Genomic DNA, 23,083 nt, shown 5'->3' on the forward strand with positions numbered 1-23,083 from the left:
AGCTCCCGCTTGATGCCATGTTCCGCACAAAACCGCACGAATGCATTGGAAGAAAATTCTCCTCCTTTGTCAGTCCTAAGAGTCTTTATTTGCAAGCCAGACTCTTTCTCCACCATCACATGCCACTCCTTGAACCGAGCAAAAGCTTGGTCCTTCTGTGAAAGAAAATAAACCCATGTGAATCTACTACAATTATCAACAAGTAGCATAAAGTACAAAGAACCTCCCAAGGATGTTGTTTGCATGGGTCCACACAAGTTAGTGTGTACCTACTCCAAAGGTTTCGAAGCCCGCCTAGAGGCCTGCTTCGGAAGATTGGTCGGTACGTCCATCTAGTTAGCTCAGCTCGTGGCTCGGTGGGGACAGCCAAGACTTGTGGACTTGCCCACGGCTGTCAAGGTTGGGAGGTGAGTCAGGCCTACACCCCCTCACGTTTGTTTGCAGGTTTCGAGTCTTGTACCAGGAGCGTTCTACGAGGAGATCCTTTGGGAATTTGACACCACTATTGGAGGAAGTGTCCCAAGCAGACTGGGAAGAGTGCTAATTCTTCAACTTCAGCCGCAAAGACTCCAGCCTTTGTGCACTTGGAGATGTTGGACACCGATGCTTCATCTTCTTCGAGCAAGGAGGTAGTTGGCTTCACCACCAAGGATACTCGGGAATGGATTCTTGATAGTGGTGCTTCTAGGCACATGACTTCCCGTGACTTCTTTCAGGATCTGAAACGGCCGTCGGGTCGCATTTTCATTGGCGATAATTCCACCATACCGATTCACAGTGAGGGCCGGATGGAGATCATTCCCGATGGCAGAGGGAGGAAGCATTCCTCTCGTGTTCTTTACGTCCCCTCACTTGCTTTTCATCTATTGTCAGTGCATGAGGTGTGCAAGACTGGCTTCCGGGTGGAGTTTGAGGAGCATTCTGTTCCTCTACAAGACTGCGAGACTGGCCAGGTTGTTTGGGAAGGTGGCGTGGAGAATGGTATATACAAACTCTCCGCACGCTCCTCTTTGATAGGTTCTCAGATCGGTGATTTGTGGCACTTTCGGTTTGGCCACTTGAATGTGGATGCGCTGCGGCAAGCTTTCCGGAACCATATGGTGGTTGGCTTGAAAAATGTTGGCAGCAGGCAAGGACGTTGTAGTTCTTGCATTCGTGGTAACCAGCACTAGGTGCACGTCTGCACTAGATCCAGGTTCCTGACCATAGAGCTCTCACAAAGACATGCGAGACTCTATGTACTAATGACTAACCTTGGCCACCCTTTTATAGGCTCTTGGCCGGTCATCGGGCGTCCACACCGCCCGTCCATACTTGGGTGCCCACCTGTTAGTCTATCCCTAACTCAGCTCGCCAATCAGTCTGCCTAACTCCAAGCTTCTCCAACCTCGAAGCTAGTCTTGTGTGCGTGTAGCACACGGTAGATACACACTGTGCACATGACATACTTCCCTTCTTTTAAGAGCTCACTCCTGAGCTCACTAAAAAGCCAGGGTAATCCCTCTGAAGGGTAGTCAATGTCTCCCATGTAACGTCCTCCTCAACACGATCCTTCCACTTGATCTTGTATTCCGTGATACGTGTATTACACAATCATCTTTCACGAAATCCAAGAATCTTTTCAGGTTCGTGTGGAACAAATGTCATATCCTCGACATCTATAATTGCTTGAGGAGTAACTAACTGGTCTGTTCCACTCAGTATTTCCTTAAGTCTACTGACATGAAATACGAGATGAACTTTCACATGAGAAGGTAAATCCAGTTCATATGTGACTGAACCAATCCGTCGTGTAATACGAAATGGTCCACAGTATCTGGGGGATAATTTCGGAGATTGACCTGTCCGTAAAGTCTCGGAATCTTTGGGAACTCGCAAATACACCATCGTTCCTTCAGAGAACTCTCTGGGTGAACGATGTCTATTAGAATAAAATCTGTTTGGCTTGAGCACTTCTAATAGATTCTTTCGCAACTTGTAACATTTTTGCATATCTTGCAAAAAGTTACATGCTGCATCATGCTGAAGTCCTGAAAATCCCACTGTAACAGGTGATCTAGGTTGAAAACCATACATAAGCATGAAAGGACTAAAACCTGTACTCGTATGCTTAATACTATTATATGCAAATTCTAACGTAGGAAGATAATCCTCCCATAAACTTTGTCTTTTGGAGACATATGCATGAAGCATATCCTCCAAAATCTGATTAACTGTTTCAGTCTGGCCATCGGATTGAGGATGATCTGAGGAACTCAAATTCAAAGTAGTTTCCAACTTCTCAAAAACAAGCCTCCAAAAGTCACTTGTAAACTTAGAGTCCCTATCACTGACTATGTCTTGCGATAATCCGTACAGTCTAAACAATTGCTCGATAAACTGTCTTGCTAATTGCGTAGTTGTAATGGTCTTCCAGGTTGGTAAAAATCTAGCCATTCTTGTCAAGTGATCCACCACAACCCAAATAGAATCGTGGCCTTGATGTGTTCTTGGCAATCCAGTAATGAAATCCATGGAAATACTTTTCCATTTATTACCTGGGATTTGCAAAGGATGCAACAACCCAGCCTGTCTAAAGCGTTCAGCTTTATTTGCTTGACAAACTTGACACTTGAGAACATAATCTTCTACATACCCTTTCATCCTTGGCCAATAAAAAGTGTGTTTCACTAATGATAATGTCCCGTGTACCCCAGGGTGTCCAGCAGAAGGGGCGTTGTGACACTCCTTAAGAATCTTAGACCTAATGTCTGGGATTTGTGGTACACAAATTTTGTCATTACGGAATAGTAAACCATTCCGAATCATCCACTGACCTCCTGCAGCCTGAATGGTAGGCTGCTCAGTCATTGAGTCTTGGTCAATCAATGAGCTCCTGTCCTGGATCTTTTGCCAAAATGGACCAAAATAACTATCAGTCTTGCAAAGCCCTCTCAATGACTGAAATCAGTAGTAATCTTGGTGAACGACAAAGTATTCATCTCTCTAATTCGACTAAGCGCATCTGCGACACTATTCATGGACCTCTTTTAATAACGAATCTCAAAATCAAAATCTTGCATTAATTCAGCCCATCGAGCTTTCCTTCCTCTCAAATCATCTGCATCACACACATACTTGATTGACTGATGATCAGTCAATACCACAAACTTCGAGCCATATAAATAATGTCTCCAAACCTTGAGAGTGTGAATCACAGCATAAAGCTCCTTCTCAAGGGTTGGCCAACGAAATTGAGTGTCGTCTAGCTTTCTACTTTCGAAACCAACAGGTCTACCATCTTGAAATAGAGCAGCCCCGATTGCATAGTCACTGGCATTAATTTCAAGAACATAAGGCCGACTAGGATCGAGTAATGCTAAGATAGGTGCTTCCTTGACTTTATCTTTCAAAAGTTTGAAGGCCATATCCAGATCGTTATTCCAAGTGATAGGCTGATTCGACTTACGTCCACGACCTTTCAACAAGTCGGTCATCGGTAGCGTGAGCTGAGAGTACTCCCGCACAGATTTTCGAAGAAAAACAACAAAATCGAGAAAAGAACGAAGTTGTTTCACTGTCTGCGGTATAGGCCAAGCCAGGACCTTTTGAACTCGGTCATAGTCAATGCTCAACCCATCTCTAGTGATCTTGTGTCCCAAGTAAATGATTTCTGTCATAAAAAACTCACATTTACTTAATTTAGCATACAGTCGATTCTGTCTTAAAATAGTTAAGACAATCGTGAGGTGTCTAACATGATTCTCAAGAGTACGACTATATATCAAAATATCATCCAGGAACACAACCACAAATTTTTTCCCAAATGTTCACGAAAAAGATCGTTCATTATTTGCTGGAAAGTGGCTGGAGCATTGGTTAACCCGAAAGGTAATACGAGAAACTCATAATGGCCATACCTAGTCCGAAAGGCGGTTCTTTCGATATACCCTTCATGAATACGTATCTGGTGATAGCCAGTACGCAAATCTATCTTTGTGAAATACTTCGCTCCGGCTAACCGGTCAATCAGGTCATCTGATCTGGGGAGAGGATAACGGTTCTTAATTGTCAGCTTGTTCAATCTCTTGTAATCTGTACACATTCTCCAGGTGTTGTCCTTCTTTCTCCTGAGTAACACAGGTGCACCCCAAGGTGATTTACTTGGACGGATCTCCCGCACAGATTTTCGAAGAAAAACAACAAAATCGAGAAAAGAACGAAGTTGTTTCACTGTCTGCGGTATAGGCCAAGCCAGGACCTTTTGAACTCGATCATAGTCAATGCTCAACCCATCTCTAGTGATCTTGTGTCCCAAGTAAATGATTTCTGTCATAAAAAACTCACATTTACTTAATTTAGCATACAGTCGATTCTGTCTTAAAATAGTTAAGACAATCGTGAGGTGTCTAACATGATTCTCAAGAGTACGACTATATATCAAAATATCATCCAGGAACACAACCACAAATTTTTCCAAATGTTCACGAAAAAGATCGTTCATTATTTGCTGGAAAGTGGCTGGAGCATTGGTTAACCCGAAAGGTAATACGAGAAACTCATAATGGCCATACCTAGTCCGAAAGGCGGTTCTTTCGATATGCCCTTCATGAATACGTATCTGGTGATAGCCAGTACGCAAATCTATCTTTGTGAAATACTTCGCTCCGGCTAACCGGTCAATCAGGTCATCTGATCTGGGGAGAGGATAACGGTTCTTAATTGTCAGCTTGTTCAATCTCTTGTAATCTGTACACATTCTCCAGGTGTTGTCCTTCTTTCTCCTGAGTAACACAGGTGCACCCCAAGGTGATTTACTTGGACGGATCTGGCCCATCCTCAAGTAATCTTCGAGTTGTTTGGGCCAACTCATCTTTGTCAGCTTGGCTCATCCTGTAAGGTGGAATACTAACAGAGTGAGCACCAGGGACTAGGTCAATACGATGATCTATTGCCCTTTCAGGTGGTAAGCTTGATGGCAGTTCCTTAGGAATTACATCTTGAAACAAATCAAGTATCTTCTTTATTTCGTTGCTTTCAAACACACTTAATTCATAAGCATTCATAGTAGGTATGAGAAATGAAGAAAGTGGAATCAATACACAATGGAAAGCAGAATTCATTATATTTCCAAAAACTTTAGAGTTGAATAGACAATCAGAACATGAACTAGGGCGAGAAAGTACAGTAACTGACGTACCTGTCAAAGACATTGTAACTCTGCTATATACACCAATAAAATCCCGGAATACACAATGAAGGAGTGTGAGGGCAAGGGGCCAATTTATATGGCTCTTGGCTGTTGGTCGGCCAGCCCAAAGTCAGCCGACTGCTGCCCTAGTGCCCACGACCTATAGAAATACCCAGTCGGCCAGCAGTTACATAGTCGGCAAGCAGTATAATACAGGCGGGCAGCACCAGATCACACGTGCAGCACAAACATAGTCGGCCAGACACCTAGGGGCAGCCGACAACCCACACACAGCTTGAGAAAAAATAGGAAAAAATATAGAGAGTGAGGAGAAATGGGAAGACACCAAATACGAGCGGGCACACCCACAACAGAGGCCCTGACATAGTGTACAGACAGGAGATGACTGCTAACAGTAACAACCCACTAACTCAAATCGCCAAAACAACCAAGGTGGCTGTAATGCTCCTAATTGACGGTTAAGAGGGGGTAATAATCCCACACCTACTCTATAGGGTTCCCCCCCGGGACCCCGCAACAAGGCAATGGTATGAATTGGCCTAGATCATCTCCGTGGCGACCCATTGGTCAAGTCACTCAACGTCCCCCCACCCAGTCAATTTCTTTTACCACGCCGGAAGAGATGTTTGATTGGTCATCTCTTACACCACATCCCGACCCCTCGGCCAATGTCGCTCAGGTTACATTTGAGGTTGATTACTCTTCCAAAAGGACAATGAAACAACAACGTAGACGAGGCAGCCCACTCATGGAAGCGTCTGCCCTCGTTCAAATTTGTCAGTTACCTGATGATTGTTCTATGCCGATCATCGAAGCCCAGCCAACACTTCCTTGTGGTCATCCGGTCACTTGGGTAGTTGACAGTGGAGCTACCCACCATATGGCACGAAATGTTGACATTTTCATCTCTCAGCGACCTGCTAAGGGTGAAGTTCGATGTGGCAACAATACACTGCTGCCCATCAAATCTGTTGGCACCATTTTATTTGACACCAACAGAGGCCCCAATCAGACAACATTGGACAATGTCTATCTTGTTCCTAACTTGGGCCTCAATCTACTTTTCGTATCCCAGCTAACTGAACTCGATCGTGAAGTTTACTTCAACAAGCGAGTTCTAGAGGTAATTGATGAGACTACCGGTCTTGTTGTTGCCCGCGGCCAGGGACAAAAGGATGGCCTGTACCGGATGTCTACTTTTTTTATCTGAGCCATCTTGCGAGGGTTCTGAGTTTCATCGGGTTCATGCCTATGTGACCCTAGCTCCATCAGACATTGAACGACTATGGCACTTTTGCTATGGTCACCTACCCTATGACACTCTATGAGTTATCTCGAGACCAATTAGTTGAAGGCATACCCAGCCTCAAACTGACAAAGGATGTCTGCTAGCCATGTCGCTCACCGTTCCTACAACATGCTACTCATCGTCCCCAGGGAATTCTCAAGTTGATTCATTTCGACTTGAGTGGCCAATCCCCAACCCCCTCCTTGAATGGATCTCTCTACTACATGCTAATTGTTGATGATTATTCGAGGTACATGTGGGCGTATTCCCTGAAGCATAAATCTGACGCCTTCCAATACTTTTCCACGTGGGTTCGGTTAGTCACTAATCAAATGAGCGTCTCAATTGGGATTGCTCGCAGTGACAATGGTGGTGAGTTTATCTCCCATCAATTTACTGAGTTCTTGCAAGAACAGAGCATTCAACGCCAACTCACCTCCACCAACTCTCCCTCACAAAATGGAGTGGTCGAGTGCAAGAACCGAACTGTGATGGATATGGCACGCTCCATGCTTTTTGCAGCTGAGCTGCCTGAGCGCCTTTAGTCAGAATCGGTCAACACTGCGGTGTACCTTTTTACCGTTGCTCCACGGTCGCTGTTCCCCACAGGACCCCGTTTGAGGCATTTTATGGCAAAAAACCGTCTGTTTTCCATTTCCGTGTCTTTGGGTGTCGTGTGTACACTCACACTCCGAATGACACAAGGGGAAAACTTGAGCCAAGGAGTGAGTTGCTCATTTTTGTGGGCACTCTTCTGAATCAAAGGCTTACAAAGTTTTTGATCCAAGATCAAACGAAGTCTTCGTTCATCGAGACATTGTCTTTGATGAGCGAGATCTACTTCGCCTTTCACTGCCCATACCAAGAATCTTCGACTGTGCCACATGAACCCAATCAGCCACCTATAACTTCGCCTCTTGAGGAGGCTTCCTCCTCCCGACAGCCACCCAGGGACCCTTTACCCTGATACCCCTTTGGATGGTCCGCCACCTATAACTTCGCCTCTTGAGGAGGCTTCCTCCTCCCGACAGCCACCCAGGGACCCTTTACCCTGATACCCCTTTGGATGGTCCTCGTCAATCCACCAGGCTCACTCCTTGTGCCTCATTTGCCTCTATTTTCTCTGCAGACTATGTGGCGCATGATGAGCCAACATCGTGGAAAGATGCTATCCAACAGCCAGCCTGGAAACAGGCTATGGAACAAGAACTTGAAAGTATTGATCATAATGGCACGTGGGCCCTTGTGGATCGCCCTCGTTATAGAAAGGTCATTGGGACCAAATGGATCTTTTGTACCAAATTTAAAGCCGATGGTACCTTGGACAAATACAAAGCCCGGTTGGCGGTGCAAGGTTTTTGCCAAAAAGAAGGCATTGACTTCGACGAGACTTTTGCCCCTACCGCTCGAATGACGACAATCCGTCTCTTACTCAATCTGGCCGCACACCACACGTGGCCAGTCTATTAGATGGATGTCAAGAGTGCCTTCCTCAATGGCATTCTCGAGGAAGAGGTTTATGTTGACCAACCTCTGGGTTTCCCGCTCCATGGGTATGAGGACAAACTTACAAAGTCTTCCGCCTGCATAAAGCTCTTTATGGGCTTAAGCAAGCCCCCCGAGCGTGGTATCATTGCATCAACAAATTTTTTCGTAGCCAAGGTTTTCAACCATCTCACTGTGATCCCAATATCTATATCCACATAGATCAAGGGATGGTTTGCTATCTATTTCTGCATGTCGATGACCTCATCATTTCTGGTTCACATCAAGCCAAAGTGGTTGATATCATGGCACAATTGAGACGGACTTTTGAGATGGCTGATCTTGGTCTTCTCTCATATTTCCTTGGCATGGAGGTGGTCCAACATCCTGATGGTATTTTTGTGTCCCAACAGAAGTACTGTCTTCAACTCATTACTTCCTACTTTCCTGATGGTGCTATCCCTATGGCTACTCCATTGGATCCCACCATCAAACTATCAAAGGAAGTGGACTCACCTCCACATGAAGAGCGAGGCAACCGCCAAGTGGTTGGGAAACTTATCTGGCTCACAAATTCTCGTCCTGATATCTCCTATTGCACATCCATTTTAAGTCAGTATTTCAATGCTCCTAAGGGGCCACATTGGAGTTCAGCAATGAGGGTTGTTCGCTATCTAGTAGGTACCTATATGTATGGACTTCACTACAGTCGTGGGATCAACTTGCATGGTTACACGGACTCCGACTGGGCTGGTGATTTTGATTCCTGGCGTTCTTATGGTGGTTATTTGTACTCCCTCAGATCTGCCCCTTTCTCTTGGTCTAGCAAGAAGCAGGATACCGTTGTAGGTTTTTCTGCTGAGGCTGAATACCGGGCCCTCCATGACGCCACCACTGAGGCTATGTATCCAAAAAGGGTACTTTTTGGATATGTATGGCTTTTATTTTTGTCGTGTGCTGCTGGCCGCCACTTCACCCTGACCGACCAGTGGCCCTTCACTCATATGAAAGGAACTCAGCGTTTATTTCAACAGCCATCTTGAGTTTTGCTACTGCTGGTGCAGGCCGCCTACATCAAGTTCATCTTCAGTGGTTACTGCTGCTGGTACAGGCCGCCTACATCAGGTTCACATCAGCGTTTACATCATCTACTGGTTGCCTACATCAGGGCTGACTTCATCGCCTACACCAGGGCTGACTTCATCGTTTACATCAGGCTGACATCAACGTTATATATAAGCGATTCATCTGCGTTTTACATCAGCAGACATCAGCACTTACAGCACTTCATCTGCGTTTTATGGGACAGCAGCCCTCTCTGCTACAGTAGATTCTTTCAGCAGGTTTACTTCTTCTTCATCACCGGGATAGCAGCCCTCTCTGCGCCTTTGACCACGACATTGGGACGGGCCCTCTCTTCTCACTTCTTAAGGACGGCAGCCTACCATCTGCCTCGGATTGTGGCCTTCTCCACCCTCTGCATTATCATGAGACAGCAGCCCTCTTTGCTCCTTCCGAGTCTCACACTCCTGTACTGGACTTTATCATATATATACACTCATTGCATGCTGTGTGATTTTCTCTGATCTCTCATATATATTTGGTCCTTTGGTCTTTTTTGCCCTCACAACCACCACACAGGTGGTCTGTAATGCCAAGTGGGGTCACTACCTCTATCTACGAGAAATGGGCCAGGCCTCCAAAGCCTCAAGAAAGCTTCTCGCTGCTTCTGCATGTGGTTTGAACCTCCTTGTAACTTCCCCCACCACTGACCGTGGAGGGTATGAATGATATCGAGCTATATGCTCCTCATGGACTCAGCCGGCTGCGTGTGGGTACCCTCGATGGCCTTGCTGCATCTGGCTCGCCAAATGTGCCAGGTTGCTATGCTACTGTAAATCTCCCATCTCTGACATGAGCGTGGTCGCCAGTAGTCTGTAGGTGGGGCTATGACTGGTACTGCTGAAATACGATGTTGAGAGACCTGAAGGGCTAGTTCTCCCCTATCCTCCTCATAAGCCTTGACCACTCCAGCCTCTGTGGCCCAAGTGATAGTGCCCCATGTAATGATCCGGGTCGATGTCCTATCCATAGTGAAAATGCGGAGAATTCGCTGCCAAATCTGCTTGGCCTTCGGGCAATCCCAAAGAAAAAGTCGCTGAGACTCCTGAGGGTGGCCGCACCGTGGGCAAGCAACTAACCAACCTCCAATTGCCAGCCAAGTACCGATTGCCAAGCTCCTGTGTGCCATCAACCAAAGAAAGAGGGTGATCTTTCTAGGCCGAAAACTGTTTCAAAGCCTCTTCGAGAAATTTGAAAGGAAGCGTTGTGAGAGGCCCTGTGGATTGCCAATGTGTTGCTGCTGTCGAGGTGTCATCAATCTCTGGCATGTGGATCTTGCAACCTAGCCGTGCTGTATATGCAAAGAAGGGGGCATCCAGAGTCTCCTCCTGATCCGTGGGGTCATGCCAAGTCCACTCTCCCAGATCCCATTGTAGGCGCGTGAGAGGTCAGCACTCCCATATCCATAGCCGCCAGAATCTCTCCTTGGCCAGCTTGGCCGGTGTTGGTTCTATGTGCCATGTCACCATTTGGTTCCCTCACCCGTCTCGACCAGTATTTTATACACTAGGTGGAACCAAGGTGTGAACGAGGATCTTTCCACAGAAGAAAGCAAGAACATTACGTGACACGATTCTGGAGTTCACTGCACAGTGTTGTGGGAATTCGGAGCCAAGTAGATTTCTTTGTTGTTCAGGGTGGCATTCTGTTTCGAGGAGTCGGGTTGGGAGATGCTTTTTCCGAAGTGTAGCTAGTACTGTGCAACACTGGAGTGTCCATGGTTGCATCTTCATCAGCTTATCTGCTTCAGACTCTTGCACACACTGAGCTGCAAAGGAGGTGCTAGAATACTGTGCATCTCAATGTTTTGGGACTGTGCCTATTTCTTGGGGTTTTATATATTTTTCACTTGATTATGGGTCGTGGAGCAGTCGGCCAGCTCCCTTGCCTCCCTATATAAAGGGCCTCCCCCATCATTGTTGTTGTATCCAATCCCTGCACATTGTATGATGCCTATTTGCTGGCTATTGCCATTGTACAAGCCTCTTGCTTAATAAGGGTGATCTTGTCGACAATTGCTCGCTCTCCTTTTCTCTCTCTTTCCTTGTGTATGCTTCCACCTGTGCATAGTCCACTATCTTGATACAGAGTTCTACACCCACTATTGGGCACTGATGACGTTAGTGGGGATGTCGTAGTATCTAGTCCATACTATGCATAATGGAGTTGATAGTTATATAGTCTTGTGGGTTGACTACCATGAGTATATAACATGCACATTCCTAAAAGGTGAATTTGGGCATGTTCCTGGATTCATCTAGGTATATAATTCAGCTGTTTTAGCCGACATAGAGATTTCACATTGTGAAGTTTTTGTCCGAGTTGCGGCCAATTGATATTGTGCTAGTTCTTTGTATCTTTAGTGGTGCATTTGTCCTATCAACTGCTTGTTTGTTGTACTAATTCTTTCTATTTGCTACTTCCCTTAGTGCTAGGCTTCATTACGGCTGAGTCTGCCCTGCATCTCCGGAGGTTTGACAGAAACTCGGTACGAAGGGCTTTGTGTGAATATATGCTCTTATGTGTGTGTGTGTGTGTGTGTGTGTGTGAGCGAGAGAGAGCATATCTTGATACAAAGTTCTACACCCGCTATTGGGCATTGATGACATTAGTGGGGATGTCGTAGTATCTAGTCCATGAAAGAGTGCACAGAGCGAAAGCAAAGGGGCACTAGAGTGTGCTGAATAGAGAGTGCAAAAGAGAGAGATATGGAGCAACGATGCTGAATACACCTGAAATGGGCAGAAATTGGGGATGAATGTGCTAACACCCCCTCGCAGCACTAGATGTTGAACAAACTCCGAGAAGCCCAAGATGAGGAGCCAAGGAAGCCTGAGAAACTGGCTTGGTGAACAAATTTGCAGCATTCTCCGCTGAAGGACAATACTCCAAACACAAATCTCCAACAAGAATTTGTTCACGAACATAGTGATACTGTATCTCAATGTGTTTGGTACGAGCATGAAACTCAAGGTTCTTGGCGATGGCGATGCAACTCTGATTGTCACACCAAAGAAGAGTAGATCTGGAAGGAGGACATCCAAGTTCCTCCAATAATCTCCACAACCAAATCGCCTCACATGCAGCATAACAAACCGCCTCTGTAGAGGAAAGCGCCACAGTAGGCTGCTTTTTATTGCTCCATGAAATGGCTCCAGACCCGAGTGTAAAAACACAACCAGTGGTCGAACGCCGAGTATCTGGATCTCCAGCCCAATCTGAATCAGACCATCCAACAAGAGTGCATCCTTGGCCATAGAAAATGCCAAAGTCCATAGAAAACCGCCTCTGTAGAGGAAAGCGCCACAGTAGGCTGCTTTTTATTGCTCCATGAAATGGCTCCAGACCCGAGTGTAAAAACACAACCAGTGGTCGAACGCCGAGTATTTGGATCTCCAGCCCAATCTGAATCAGACCATCCAACAAGAGTCCTTGGCCATAGAAAATGCCAAAGTCCAGAGTGCCACGCAAGTACTGAAGAACTCTGAGAGCACACCGCTAATGCTGCTGACGGGGTTTGGATGAGAAAGAACTCAATAAACTGACTGCGAAACATATGTCCAATCGGGAGTAGGTCAACCAAACCAAACAACCGACGAGAACCCGATATTGTCCCTGATCAATCCCTGGAGAAGCATCAAGTAGAGAAAGCTTCTCACTAATATCCATAGGAGAAGATATTGGTCTGCACCTAGTCATCTGAAATCTGTCTAGAATCTCCTGTGTGTACTTCTGCTGAGAGAAGAAAATGCCCTTCGAGGTCTGCCAAATCTCAAAGCCGAGAAAATAATGCAGAAGGCCAAGATCCGTCATCTCAAACTCTGTCTCCAAAGCATCCATGACATAATGGATTCTAACAAAATAAGAACCTGTAAAGTTGAGGTCATCAACGTAGACCATAATGATAACAATCAACCCCCTCTCAAGGAGGATAAAAAGGTTCGAATCTGCATGAGAACGGCGCAGGCCGAGCTTCTGAAAGAACTCATCGATCCGTTGGTACTACCAAGTCCGCGGAGCTTGCTTCAGACCATATAAAGCCTTCTTCAGCCGGTACACCTGATCCTGTTTGCCTGGAACAACAAATCCCGGTGGCTGATCAACATAAACCTCCTGTGTAAGCTCTCCATTCAGGAAAGCCGACTTGACGTCCATCTGGAAAACGGGCCATCTATGATGACATGCAAGAGCAAGAAGGGTGCGAACGGTAGTCATCCGGGCCATCGGAGCGAAGGTCTCATCGAAGTCCACTCCAGGGCGTTGAGCATAACCCTTGGCAACCAACCTCGCCTTGTGCTTGTCCAAGCTGCCATCAGCTCGGAACTTCGATTTGAAGATCTAACGCACACGAATCACCTTACGTTGCAGTGGCCTAGGCACCAAAATCCAAGTGCCATTCTGCTCAATAGCATCCAGCTCTGCCTGCATAACACGATGCCAAGGCTCACATGAAAGAGCCTCGTCCACAGAAGTGGGATCAGAAGGACCATTAATGATAGAGGACATAAGAGCATAATTAACAAACATGTTGCCCTCATGAATTTGTTTCCCTGTAACTCTGGAAGAACGCCAGAGAGAACCAGGTGGAGGAGCAAGAGGAAGCTCACGTAACCCAGAATCACGAACTGTCTGGTAATACCATCCAAGCACAGATCTGCTCGAACTCGCTGGAGGAGGAGCAGAGTCATCATCATTTGATTGAGAATCCACAGCTGGATGCGTAACAGAAGCAGCGGGAGGGGGAGGAGGAGGAGAAGGCGGGGACGGAGGTGGAGGAAGAAGAAGCTCACCACCCCCCTTTGAAGATGTAGGAGTCTCGTCGAACACCACATCACGGCTCACAACAACTTTGCCGGCCTGAGGATCATAAAGACGATATGCCTTGGACACAGTGCTGTATCCGAGAAAAGTCGTGCGCTGAGACTTCGAGTCCAACTTGGAGGGATGCTCCTTAGGCACATGAACATACGCCGAACACCCAAATATCCGGAAATGAACAACGGAGGGCTTCTCACCATGGAAAGCCTCATATGGAGTTTTATCGAGAAGAACAGCAGTAGGAGATTCGTTCTGAATGTAGACAGAAGTGGAAGCTGCCTCAGCCTAGAAACGTCGAGGTAATGAAGAATGCTCAAGCATAGCACGAGCCATCTCCATAATGGTCCTATTCTTCCTCTTTGCAACTCCATTCTGTGATGGAGTATATGCTGTAGTAAGCTGTCAACTCAGGACCACAAAAGCAGTCCTACTTTTTGCGATAGAACTCTTTGAAATAGCTTGAATGGTTGAAAAGCAACCTTGAGCCATAAAAGCAATCTGCTTTTCGCGATAGACTCTCCGAAGTAACATGTGGATATGGAAAACACCCTTGGTAAAAAAAAAAGCAACCTGCTTTCTACGACCAAACTGTCCAAAACATCTCTGAATCCACTTGTCCAATAGCGGGCAACCCCTATATAAGTTCTAGGATGGAAAGAACCATAAAAGCACGCGATATACCTGCTGTCCAGCCCTGTATTCCCTGTTTTAAGCACCTGGGCAGCCCATACAATCAATGATGATGTTTCGAAACTTGTACAAACATGCAACCAACCTATGTAGGCGTGCACGCTGCCATAGGCGGCCGTTTACAGTTCTGTCCAGCCCTGTGGGTCAGTGCTTCAGTCAAAAACAGCATGTAAGAAGGATGCTTTTCAGTCCAGGAGCCTCAGATTTCAATGATCAGCACATGTGTGCTTTCGTTGCCAGCAATCAGCCTTGAAGGCCCGCTAGGAGAAGGCGAAGGTTTTGCTGGAGGCACACAATGCGCACAGGTGTAGGCTGCATAGAAAGAGGGCACTTTTCAAAAGCTTGATGATGGTGATGATAATGATGAAGATGGTCTTCACACACTCCACGATCTCCTTCATGATGCTACAAGAGAGGTTCAAGCCTTTTTTTTACTTGAAGAGGGCTTTGCTTTTTGCCAAAAGCTTAACCATGCTTTTGCTTTTGCCTTCTTCCCTTTGCTTTCCACTTTATAATAAAATATTACTCACTTTTGTCAAAGTTCTTTAACTTTGCTTTTCTAACTTCGGGGCCTTGCTTTTCGGTCTTGGAGCCGCTTTTAGCTTTTTGGTTCGGCTTAGTCTCCTCTTGCCAGTGGAGCCCTTGGCTTGCGGTCAACCCAATTTGACTTTTTACTTTTTCTTGCTTTTTGACCAGGATTGGTGCTTTTTCTTGAGTAAACCTTATGGTCCCTATGCCCTTGCCTTCTTCCACTTGTTTGGTGTCCGGGCAAGGGTTCTATCATGTGAAATAGAGCTGGGAGGGCCAAATAGTTTCACAAGCCCTTAGAACTTTGTACAAATTTAAATACTCCAATATTGAGGGGGGGTCGGCCTGTTCGCAGCCCCAGTGATGGTGTTTTGTGTAGTGCTTGCCTCCTGTGCAGCTTATCTTGTGCAATGATATATCATTCAGTTGTTATGTGCAAGTGGCTTTGACATATTAAGTGTGTGCGTATTGTTCACGAGATGGTGCCCAAGGACGTTCACACCTAGCTGGTGTAGTTTCAACTAATCTCTCTTAAGCTCTCTTAAGTACACAGCCTAATCGCTGATTATTAGTGAAAGGGTATCATTGAAAGGTCTCAACCTGTCACAAGGGTTATTGTGAAAGGACATGTCTCATTCAGCCTAATTATTGATTATTAGTGAAAGTGTATCACTAAAAGGTCTCAACTTGTCACAAGGGTTATTGTGAAAGGACATGTCTCATTCAAGAGACACAACTAATCGTCTAAAGACATAACTCTTTGATCAAGAGCCACACTCCTGAATTCAGGATGTGACTCTTCACTTGTTCCTATTCAGGCCCTATTTAAGAAGGCCTTGTGTCTCAAATGCAAGCAACACAGCTTTTTGCTCAAGTTGTCTTTACTTTCAGTATTAAGTGTCTAATCATGTCTTAAAAAATATCCTTAGACTAAGAAGTCCTTACAGTTGTATCGTAGCAAATGAATCTCCTACCTACAATATGTCCATAGCAAAACATTAACCCTAAAAAAAAAAAAACCCTAACCCTAAAAATCAGCCAACCCTAAAATTAGGTTTAGCAAGGTTTATATGGAAGAAAGTGAGAGTGCCCTGGTTAATTTTTCCCTTTGTCGAATTTTGCATGATTTGTGATTTCCGCCAAATACGCAACCAGCTTGCATTCACAAAAAACCATTGAAGGCTCTCATAATATACCTGGGTACATTTGGCATTGTCGACCTCGTATAAAGTAGATTTTTCCTAACAGGTTAAATTGGCACTTTGAGTAGTCGCCCCTCCCTTCACTCGAAACAGTCACGACTTTTGGCCCTCAAAAAAAGAAAAGAAAAGCTAATGTTTATAACATTAAGGCTTATAGCCTTACAACATTAAGAAAAATGGGCCTTTACCTACCTAAGGTTGAGTACTTTCAAACCACAGGTTCATGCCATGGAGAGGGTCTACTGTCTGCAGAGAAGAGATAGGGTATTGATTGAAGGGGGAATTGCTCTGTGGAATGACAAGCCAACCACCCTTTCTGGAGGGACTCTCTTCCTTGGGAGATTTCAGATGGATCAATCAAGATGGGCTACCCTCTACCCCTAATCCTCCTCCAGATAATCCAGGTGTTCACACGCTCAACAACAGGTGGGGCCTTTTACTATGGTATGAGAAAGTTCCAAAGGATTTGGATGCAGATTATCCAAGATGAGAAAAGTTGCCCAATGTGGCTCATTCTCGACAAAGCCTTGTGGAATGGTTGACGGGCCAAATATCTAAGAATTTCTAAAGGGATATGTGCCAGGTGCAATAATCAGTTCAAGGATTTTTACCATATATTCATTTCATTTCCCAAGAACAGGGATGTTCGGAAACTAATGAACATGCTGATTAGACCAGTACACGATCAAGCTCTTGATTGGAAAGACCTCATGTTAGGGGGGGGATACTTGTGGCATGTTTGCATTCTGTCAATTTGGTGTTCTAGAAAAAAAAAAAATCTTGAACCTGGACATTGACCCCCTTTGTTTTGAGTGGAATGTAACTTCCAGATCAGGGAGATGCAGGCTTTTCAAACTCAGAAAAAAGCAATGAAGAAGACTTTGGCAAATTTGGAAGCACTTGTTGACCAAATTGCTGCAGCACTTGTTGACCAAATTGCTGCAGCTATGGATGAAGCAGTGAAGACTCTGTGCAGAACACATTCTTGAAGTCACTGCCGCAAAAGAGTATCTAGTACAACCAGGGCCGAGCTAGAGAATCTCAATGTTGATTGCTTTTTGCACAGCAGTCTGAAGCTCTTGTATAAAATTTATATTTTTATGGTGTTCTCTCTCTTGTTAGAGAGTTTATGACATACAGACGTTTTCGACAAATAACTATATTTTTTATATAGAAAAAATGAAAATACAAACTCCAAAAAAATAGGTGATTGGTTCTGGCACATACCCATTTTAAATGGATTCATCCTGATCAATACAAGGTATAATTTTGAGTATGCAAGGTCTTGGAGACTCTCCATGCAAGATAAATCTATTTTGATTTTGAATATCCAAGGTCTTGGAAATGCTATGATCCGAGGATTTCAAAGAGGGGCCAAGTAGGTGTGAGGGGTTCCTCGCTCTGCATAGAGAGTTACAAAGGACACCTATACTCCATTGCGGCCCAACATGGAGTCTAGATACATGGAGAAGATTGAGGGGATTGTCACCATCATGTGTGTGCTTAAAGAGAGAAAAAGAAGGGTTTCCCATCAAAGATAACCATACCAAATCAAAGCTCAAATGGTTTGACAAACAAAAACTAAGCAAAGAGAGACCCCACAAACTTGCCATGACAATCATAAGAATCTTCTTACAAAGGAATATATCAAGGAGTTGAATGAAAATTGGAACCCCAAGAAGTTCAAAGTAGAACATAAAATGATAGTGCAAGAACAAGAACCTACATATGGCTAAAAAGCAAAAGGATAAGGATAACGAAAGGTAGCTATAGAAGAACCAAGTAAAAAAAGCAAAAGGATAAGGATAACGAAAGGTAGCTATAGAAGAACCAAGTAAAGAGAGGAGCACATTTTTTTGTTCTTGTTCCTTCAAGTCCCTCTTGCCCATTCCTTCCTAACTTTCACTTACATAACACTTACATTTACTAGCTATTTGATTTAGATTTATTGTGATTAGTTTCTCTACAATAGTTTTTGAACTAAAAAATACTTTAGAGGATGGAAGTGCAACCAAACACACAAAAAAACATATACAAGACAAAAAGAACAAAAAAAGGAAAAAACAGAAAAAAATCAAATATAGCCATAGTATCCCCATTTAAAGCCTATCCATTAAGAAGACTACCATGAGTATTTAGATACTAGGACGCCAACTAAACCTTGTACATAGTTATATATATTAACATCCTTACCTTGCCTTATTTGGAGGAAGAATGGGCCAATCACACATAATTTTTTCAAATTGATGGAGTATCAATGTGATGATATCACCACCTCCTTGTGAACCAAATCTTCAGCCCAAGCTACAACATATTATCGATAATAGGAAGGAGAGCAATCATTGATTCCAATTCACTTATCATCAACCTATGTTTGCACTTCGTATGTAAAGGAGCACATTTATCATATTGTAGTGATGTCATCTTCATCTTAGAATGCTCCCATATTGTGGACATTAATGTTGTATGATAAGAAATTTGGCTTATAAGACCAAATGTATGTAAAACGGTTTGAACACTCTAGCCACTCATACTTGAGCACTTAGTGAGAAACATCTTCATCTTAGAATGCTCCCATATTGTGGACATTAATGTTGTATGATAAGAAATTTGGCTTATAAGACCAAATGTATGTAAAACGGTTTGAACACTCCAGCCACTCATACTTGAGCACTTAGTGAGAAACATCTTATGAAGTATATCTCTCATGATGTGATATTTAAATCTTCTTTATTTCCATTTGCATGTGTAATAGAGCCAATGCTATCTCTACTCTCTTGTAGCTCTCTCAAAAATTAGTATGGTAGTAGTGTGGATTAAATGAGGTTGGGACATGCATCTTCTTCTCCTGCTTGTCTTTTCACTCTCTTAAGTGGTTAAAAGAGGCTTCTCCTCCCAAATTCCTTAATGTTATGGGGTGTTAGTCGACAAACCAATCCCAAGCTGATGAGCTATTATGAGAATGTGTTTTAAGCCCTACTAAAAATATTATCCCACCCATTTAAATGATTCATGGATGCTTGGATTGTTTTTGCATCATGCCAAATCATGTTAAAATCATGGGTGATACCATTATAAGTATTTTTATGTTTGGTGCACATTGACATATGTTTAGAGACTCCACTGTGTTTGTTGTAGTTTGTATGGCAGGGTGATTCCTGGAGTACTTACATATGATGTAAACATGTGTGATGATGGTTTGTTTGCCTATGAAATATGTGTTGAATTTACCAAATTATTTGTTGGATGTTTTATAGGCGAAGAGAGGACTTGGAAGTTTAAGATGGATGCCTACAAATAATTATTTTGGAAGGCATTCAAAATTTTGAGCAAGCTTTGTATATATATGTAAGCATGTGCAAATTATTTTACTTATTTTCAAAAGCTTAGAATCAAAGTATAAACTTTGATAATATTTCTTTTTGATATTTTGTAAAGCTTAAAGGCTTTCCCCTAGCCTCGAGTAATTTCATAGAAAATTTAGATGCCACTAGGGTAGAATCAAATCTAGCACCTCCATGTTGGGAAGTGTGGGTGCTACTTTTGTATTTTTGATGGCTATGGACTATTTTTAGCATTGAATATACTCAAATAATCATGTGTGGGGATAGACACACACGAGGGGGGGAAATATTGTACCCACTATTTTGGTGTCATGTGAGAAGTATTAAATTATGTGTTTATTCACAAGCTTGATTTTTGTTGAATATGATGTAATTTATTTATGTTGAATATTTGATTAAATAATTTACTTGTGAAAGAGATTGAAAGAGAAGGACACAAATTGAAGATTTAAAGCTAAAGAATTGAAGACTATGGTATTTTAACCATTGGGTAGGGCAAAGAAGGGTGGAAAACCATCTTCGTGCATTCAAATCACCTTCTTTCCCAAAATCACATTCCTCTTCTCTTGCCCTCTTCAAAATTAGAAACTATGATCTACTTCAACTTCATCATGAAACCAATAGTGCATGATAGCTGAAAAAATCCCTCCCTATTTAGAAATTTGCTACTTTAAGAGAGAATTATACTGTGGTTAATAAAAGATGATAAGGAAATTTATAGTAAGTGTCAAACAAAGGGCGAATTCAGTACTCTTTTAACTCATACCCAAGCTAAGAGAGCTATAAGAAAGAAGGAAAAGATATTTTTGGTTCAAACTTAGTGTTGAGGTTGACTTTAAGCCTAATGTCTCTCATGATCCTTTTATTTCTAAGTTTTTTGAGTGCTTTATGGAAGACCTATCCCCTTAATTACCTAAGTCCTCTCTAGAAGATCACGAAATTGAGATAATCCCTGGAAGCTCTTTGCCATGTACGGCTCTTTACTGAGTTAACATGCTTGCGCAGAAAGAGATATAGAGACAAGTAGAGGAGTTTCAAGAGAAAGAAATGATTAGACCCATCAATACTCCATTTGGTGTTTCAATTCTTCTCGTCAAAAAGAAGAATGGGACGTATTGAATGTGTATTGATTATCGTGCTTTAAACAAGATAATTGTGAAGAATAGATATCTTGATACCTCAACAAGATGATTTGCTAAACAAGCTCAAGGAAGCATAGGTCTTTATGGCTACCATAATATCTGTACGTATGAAGGAGACATTTTTAAGACTACCTTTAGAACCCAACCGGCCACTATGAGTTTTTAGTTATGCTATTTGATTTGACTAATGTTCTGGCTACTTTCAATATAATGATGAATAGAATATGATTAAATTGTTGTGTTTTTTCAATGATGTCCTAGATTTTAGTAAGAATCGATGTGAGCACGAATAGAGTTTGGAACAAGTGTTCTCATGTCTTCAAGATAATCATCTCTATGTCAACCCTGATAAAAGAGCAATATCTTTTAAGAAGAAATTGAATACTTAGACATCTTATAACTATATTGATGGTATTTGAGTGGATCCTAAAAAGATTGAAAGCATTGTTACTTGGCCCAAACCACATGATATTCATGAACTTTGATTTTTTCTTAGCTTGTGTAGCTACTATAGGAAGTTCGTTGGATATTTTGCATATATTGTACCCCCTCCCTTACAATCACATGATACTATAAGATATGGCTTGTGAATCCCTTGGGCAGCATGATGATAAGCTTACAGGTCTGATATATAGAGGCACCTAAGCCCTAACATAATTGCTTATATGAGTCCAATTAGGAGAATGAGGTCATCGACCACCTCAATACATGAGAAGAACTAATTTACAGGATGAAGACATAAGATCTTGGAAGAGAAAATTGATTGAAATGGGTGTGATGACCTCTCTTTGGACAGAAGAAATCATTATTTTCACAATCCAGATCCTAAGAGAAGAGAGATGGATGGAGCAAACTTCTTACAAAAGCTAGACACTTTGATTTGACTAGTAGACATGACAATTTCTTTTTTTGGACTCGAGAAAGCTAAATTTTAACGACCATTCTTTGTGGTAGTTGCATATGTAAGTGGGCAAGGTTTTGGTGTTATTCTTATGTAGGATGGTCACCCTATTGCCTGTGTGGGTACAAGAGTTGTAAAACCTAGTAAATAGAAATCATAGTACATATGATAAGGAATTAGTTGTTGTTGTACATGCTTTGTGTCTTTGGAAACATTACTTAATGGGATGATCTGAATTGTTAATCAAAATAGACCAAGAGAGCATTTAGACATTTATTTACTTAGCCTTTGATCGACATATCAAATGAGCTTCATGTATAGAGTTTCCAACTCAGTATCCAATATCAACTAAGGAAGGAAAAGGTTGTGGTAGATGCCTTAAGTAGACATTCCAATGTCCCACCACATCTTTGTAATTGAGAATGAAAATTTTGTTGGCTTTCATGGTGGATCATAGATCGTGATTATAGTCACAGTGAAGGCATCATAAGCATTAAGCAAGAAGTTTAATGCTAACCACATAAGATTAAGGTAATGACAAGAATAATGACAACAAGATGGTGAGAATATGAGAGTGTTATGTTCCATTAGGCTTCAGTATATATGATTAGGTACTAATCTCCACATAGAATCAACCATCTCCTAGATTTGAGCACCTAAAAGAGAGCACCAAGTGCCTAGTTTTAAGGGCATGGAATCTTCTCTTCCCACTTGATCTGCATGAGTTTTTGTGCTAAGGTACATGCCAGCCCCATGACCAGCTTTCATTGCTTGGTATATGTTGCTTTTCACCTTTGAACCATATGATCATATCCCCAATGTCACATGCATGATATTTTGGTTTATTATTTCAACACCTTTGAGTAGTACGAGAGAGTTTTATGAGCAAGATCCTAACCTAAATTTGGATCAAGCTTAAAGATAATGATTGGAACCCCATTGGTGATTACTTATGTCAAAATGGTTATCTCTTCTTTGTGTCCCTCAACCTTTTAGATAGCTTGTTTTCGAGGAAAATACATCAATTGTTATACATGGGGTCATAGGGGTGCTTCTACTACCTTGCAATTAGTTTCATATTTGGCCTTATCTTTAAAATGAGGTAGCAAAATTTGTGGCTTAATTTTCTATTGTTAAGAAAAACAAATCTATAAAGGAAATTTTCACACCCCTAACAATCCCTAATGATACTTGGGAACAAATATCTATGGATTTCATAATGGGTTTTCCTGCTACATTCAATCATAACAATATGATTTAGACTACAATGGAGTGTTTGATTAAGAAATCCTATTTCTTACCTTGTAAAGAAGACTTTGACTTCTTAGTAGGCTACAAACATGTATATCAAGTAGATCTTTATGCATCATGG

At 42.8% G+C, this 23,083-nt stretch overlaps 1 protein-coding gene across 2 annotated transcripts in view; it reads left to right on the forward strand.

The window, feature by feature from the left end:
* LOC147629852 (uncharacterized) overlaps positions 1-17,546 on the forward strand; it is a 57,128-nt gene extending 39,582 nt beyond the window's left edge. Inside the window, exon 4 of one of the 2 annotated variants that reach the window (XM_086811387.1) lies at positions 17,155-17,546. In XM_086811387.1, the coding sequence (XP_086667513.1) occupies positions 17,155-17,313 (159 nt within the window). In that variant the 3' untranslated portion in view covers positions 17,314-17,546. The other variant, XM_086811386.1, reaches the window with a different exon arrangement.
* Positions 17,547-23,083: the final 5,537 nt, after the last annotated feature.

This window comes from Cibotium barometz, chromosome 17 (assembly GCF_041138505.1).
Source record: "Cibotium barometz isolate CiBa-2024 chromosome 17, ASM4113850v1, whole genome shotgun sequence".
Classification (NCBI taxonomy): Eukaryota; Viridiplantae; Streptophyta; class Polypodiopsida; order Cyatheales; family Cibotiaceae; genus Cibotium; species Cibotium barometz.